At 40.2% G+C, this 4,631-nt stretch overlaps 1 protein-coding gene across 1 annotated transcript; it reads left to right on the top strand.

Moving 5' to 3' along the window:
• Window positions 1-2,713: 2,713 nt before the first annotated feature.
• LOC117589879 (probable G-protein coupled receptor Mth-like 11) lies at window positions 2,714-4,615 on the top strand. The gene is made up of 7 exons (XM_034282149.1): window positions 2,714-3,201; window positions 3,261-3,411; window positions 3,471-3,656; window positions 3,723-3,983; window positions 4,046-4,214; window positions 4,270-4,464; window positions 4,525-4,615. Exons 1-7 carry the CDS (start codon window positions 2,752-2,754, stop codon window positions 4,613-4,615), a joined length of 1,503 nt encoding a protein of 500 aa, XP_034138040.1. The 5' UTR covers window positions 2,714-2,751.
• The last annotated feature ends 16 nt before the right edge of the window (window positions 4,616-4,631 follow it).

Genomic DNA, 4,631 nt, shown 5'->3' with positions numbered 1-4,631 from the left:
GAATAACAAACAAAAAACAAAACTAATTGTGAACTAAATGTATTTTTTTAGGAGTTTAACGTTTTTGCAGTGTTAATTACATAAGTGTTGTGGTTTCAAATCAGGTAGTCTATAGCCAAGTGGGTTGGGGAGTCCTGCACCGGGAGTCCCCCTCCCAAATCAAACGTACATATTACAAAAATATACCTATATATTACCTATATATGTATAGTAAACCACTAGTCAAACGGAGGACGATGTATGTAAAACGTAAATGGAAAAGGATGTGGATACGAAAGAAAACAAATCAAAATGAATTATTATTATTATATAGTGTGTATGTATTGTATAAATTCTATGTGTAAATATTGTTAGCAAAATCAAATTGTCATTCGTTTAAGTTTGTATTTTAGCGACAAATTATCTTAAGTTCGTTGTTTATCACACATCCCATGGAGGAGCTAAAACAAAACCTGAAAAACAAACAAAAAAACAATTAAAACAAAAAAACCCAAAAACTTTTCTATTACAGAAAGAAAGAAAGTCCAAATTTCATTCTCGAAATGCGGTCCTAATACTATAGTTAGTTAGTTATTATTATTAGTACTATCAATACCTACCGTCTAACCCCCCTACGTTGATTTATTTCTTTGTGTTTTTTTGTATTATTATTATTTGTTATCCCGCAACGGAATAAAGGAAAATATTAAACTTGTTTCGAGACTCTACTGTCACTTGTTTCCTCCGATCTACGAGAGCACTGGGAAACGATCTATAATAGTAGTTGGCTAAACCGAAGGTTTACCCATACAGCACAAAGATTATTAACTCTTTTTTTTAAATGTGTACGGACTGTATGATTACGTTTACTCTACGGTACTGTTAATATACAAATACGTTACTGTTTAATATATTTTATATGTGTATACAGATGTAATAAAAAAACTAAAAAATTAAATCCCTGACTTTGCATTCCTTTCAGAGAAAAATACGAGTATGAGTATGTCGAGCACTGCGTGACGTTGAGAGTTTTAGATAAAGATGGAGGGGCCGGAAAAGAGTGAATTAACCACAGCATGTAAATGCCCATTGTATATGTACGAGATTGTAAGTCTTGGAATTTTGTGAAATCATCGACCAGAGGCCCAGTTTATTCAGTATCAAGTTGTGCACCGGATAAGTCGTGCAGCAAATTATTATTCAGAATGCATGTGGCACTGTGTTGGTGCAGCTTTTTGAGCGTTCTTCTGTGCAGCATTGCAGCTGACATTCCCGGTTGCAATTTGTTCGATACTGTCAATCTCGCAAACAGGGTTAAGTTCCCGAATGAATCGTATAGCTACGAGGATCTCATCAGTAGTACGACTACCAAATGCACACATGCCCAGCCACACAAGAGGATCTGTTTTTTGCATACGATTATGTTGTCATCGGCGTAAAGTGATAAAGGACATACGCTGAACGAGTTGTCCTACAATATGACCACAAGAAAATGGAACTGTGACGCATAAACACATGTTTTCTATTTCGAATCCAATCTGATCAAATTCATTGTCCAGAATGGAACGCTGCTGCGACAATATGACACGAGGTACCTCTCCAAGCAGGACTACTGCCTGCAGCCGCGGAGTCGGGGAAGCAGAAAGGCTACAACCATATCCTTGTTCCTTACAACTGCGTCATTAAACCAGACATGACAATGGAATATGGGTGTATAAATAGAATCATTACCCATGGCATTTCTGTCGTATTTATGGCCATTACCATTTCCGTCTACCTTTGGCTGCCCCAGTTTCAATCCCTGACTGGAAAGTGCTGCAATCTGTATTTTATTTGCCCAGCAGCCACCTTCCTGCTGAATTTCTTTAGAAATTTCAAGGTGTTTGACGGCAGCATTTCATGCTCTATTAATGGTAACATAATCCAATTTTATCATCTCCTGAATGTTTGATAAGCAAACAAACTTTCTACACCAGGTTATGCTGGGTGTGGACCCGATTCGCTGTGCGTCACTTTCAAGAGATTCAAAGGTCGCGTCGCAGTAGCTTTCTCAACTATAGTCTCATCGTCTGGAGCACTGCTGTAACACTTACTCTTACCGTATACTTGGTGGACAGACTTGTACCATTTTCCAGTACCTCAGACAAAACTTTACCCATGCTACCAGCTGTGGGAGTTGTCTCCTGCTGGATCTAAAGTATATTTTTTCAGCTTTCATATCTGCCATTAAAGTATGTTGGGTTGGTCGGGAATGCTTTATTTTCAATCTTCAATAAATAAATATCTTTCAGAGCCCATCCAGATTCTAAGCCGGCTCAACCGTCTAATGCCGCCACATGAAATCAAATAATTGTCCTTAAATTTGTTGAAAGTTTCTTTTCATTCTAAACTCCAATAAACTGTCGATAAGCAGTACCATTTGTAGTAGCATCTCATTGCCATATCAGCTGTAATCCGTTCTTCGAAAGGCTATTTTGATGTAATTCCATCCCATACTTGTAAATTACAGTCTGATATCAAACATTTATTTATATGCGTGTATCCCCAGGCGCACAAAACTGCTGATAAATGGAAATGCTTGGCTCCAAGGAATAACTATAATTGTTTCTTTGGTATACGATTTTTGATATCATTCAACGGCGTTTAAAAGTCGTCGCTTATTTTAGATCGAGTAGCTGAAGCTGCCAGTCGCCATAACGTTTAACTTGCTTCATAAATTAAATTCTCAGAATGAATAACTTCATATTTGGGTGCACCCTGCTGAGCATTCTCATGGCAGTTGGTGTGCAAGCTAAGGAGATTCGCGATTGCGACTTCTACGACACGGTCAACATAACGAGCGGCTTCAGGACAGACGATGGATCTTATCGCTACGAGAATCTCACAATTCCTGCGAGCCTGACTGGGGAGTACGACTATGTGATCGAACACGATGGGGACAAGAGCTCAGTAGCCAGGCACATACGAGGATGTGTGTGCAAGTTGAGGTCCTGCATTCGATTCTGTTGTCCGAAAGAAAAACGGATGAGAAGCTCCCAGTGTTCCAAGAAGGAGAACGGCCTGTCCTACAACATGACAATGGATATAATGCGACACGATGGTACATTGGTGTGGAAACATATTTTGAGAGAGATGTTTGTGCAGCAAGACCTTCCTCTACCATGCAATGATCATTATATACTGGACAGAAACTCTCCTGAAGATCAGTGGACTCTCTTTGAGGTTTGACAGATTATAAATCTGCTACACTTTAAATTTAATTGCTCAAATGTTATGTTTAGAATGGCACTCTCCTGCGACATTACGACACGAGGTACCTCTCCAAGCAGGAGTATTGCCTGCAGCCGCAAAAGATGAACAATGGGACATACCACAACTATACCATAGTGCCCCACAATTGCGTTATAGAGCCTTCCATGTCAATGGCTTACGGTAGGTCTTTCAAGAGCGTGTGTTGCCAAGAGAATGCTAACCCCATTTCGTTCTTCCAGTCAAGTCTACGTCTGTAATTTTCATGACCATTACTGTTGCCCTGTACCTGTGGCTGCCCCGATTCCGTTCGCTGCATGGAAAGTGCTGCAATCTGTATTTTATTTGCTTGGCAGCCACCTTCCTGCTGAATGTCTTCAGCATGTTTGACGTATTTAGCTACAGTTCGGTTTTGTGTCGCATCAATGGTAATACGAGTATATTTCATAAAATTCTGATTACTGGCGTTACACAGAAGTGGATTACATTTCCAGGATACGCTGGGTACTTTGCAGTGATGGCCACGTTCCTCTGGCTGTCGGTGATAAGCTTTGACGTGTGGAGACGATTCGCGCTGCGACGCTTCCACGAGTTCAATCGGAACAGACGGACTAGCTTTGTCAACTATAACATCATCGTTTGGAGCACCGCATCTCTACTGACTCTGGGCATATTACTGGTCGACGTTTTCGTCAAGTTCAATCCGCAGAATTCCATCTCACCTGGTGTGGGAGAGTATATGTGCTGGATGTATAGTATGTATCTGCTGTTAATCAGTTTTTCGAATCAAACGATGATGTTCTGTTTATTTGTACAGCGGATGGTTGGTCGGCCATGTACTATTTTTATTCGCCGCTGTCGGTTTTGATACTTTTCAATGGGATTATGTTTGCGTTGACAACCAAATACATTTATGTGGAAAACAAGGGGAATCAGCAAGTGCTGAACCAAAATGAAAGGCAGCGAGATTGCAGGAACCAAGCCAAGTGAGTTGGAGTGACGATTCCCAATTGCATTATTTATAATATTCCGAATTTGTAGCTACCGTGTGTATCTGCGTTTGTTTGTCATAATGGGCGGCACTTGGTTTCTGGAAATCATTGCGTTTGTCTGTTATATGGAGAGGGTTCTAGAGAACTTCATCACAGTTGCTGACATTGTCAACTGCAGTCAGGGCATCATTATATTCGTGGCCACATTCTGCAATTGGGACATACTCAAGTCAATCCGCAAGCGGTAAGATCTACAAGAGAAGAGTGAGAGTATTTTGATTACAAATTGTGTTCATTCCTGCAGCATCCAAGACAGGAACAGCACAAGTACGGACTTTACCAGCACCAGTCGTACTCAGGAGTCTGACAAATTGGGAAACACCGAAAGGAATTAATCGTATTTATATTATA

Source organism: Drosophila guanche, unplaced genomic scaffold (assembly GCF_900245975.1).
Source record: "Drosophila guanche unplaced genomic scaffold, DGUA_6, whole genome shotgun sequence".
Taxonomy (NCBI): Eukaryota; Metazoa; Arthropoda; class Insecta; order Diptera; family Drosophilidae; genus Drosophila; species Drosophila guanche.
This window is presented reverse-complemented; position numbering and strand designations above follow the sequence as displayed.

Excerpts from the sequence above, each read along its gene's own strand:
- LOC117589879 (XM_034282149.1), top strand. The coding sequence starts at position 2,752 with ATGGCAGTTGGTGTGCAAGCTAAGGAGATTCGCGATTGCGACTTCTAC. Across the intron at positions 3,202-3,260 it reads ATCAGTGGACTCTCTTTGAG|AATGGCACTCTCCTGCGACA; the intron begins GTTTGACAGATT and ends TGTTATGTTTAG. Across the intron at positions 3,412-3,470 it reads TTCCATGTCAATGGCTTACG|TCAAGTCTACGTCTGTAATT; the intron begins GTAGGTCTTTCA and ends TCGTTCTTCCAG.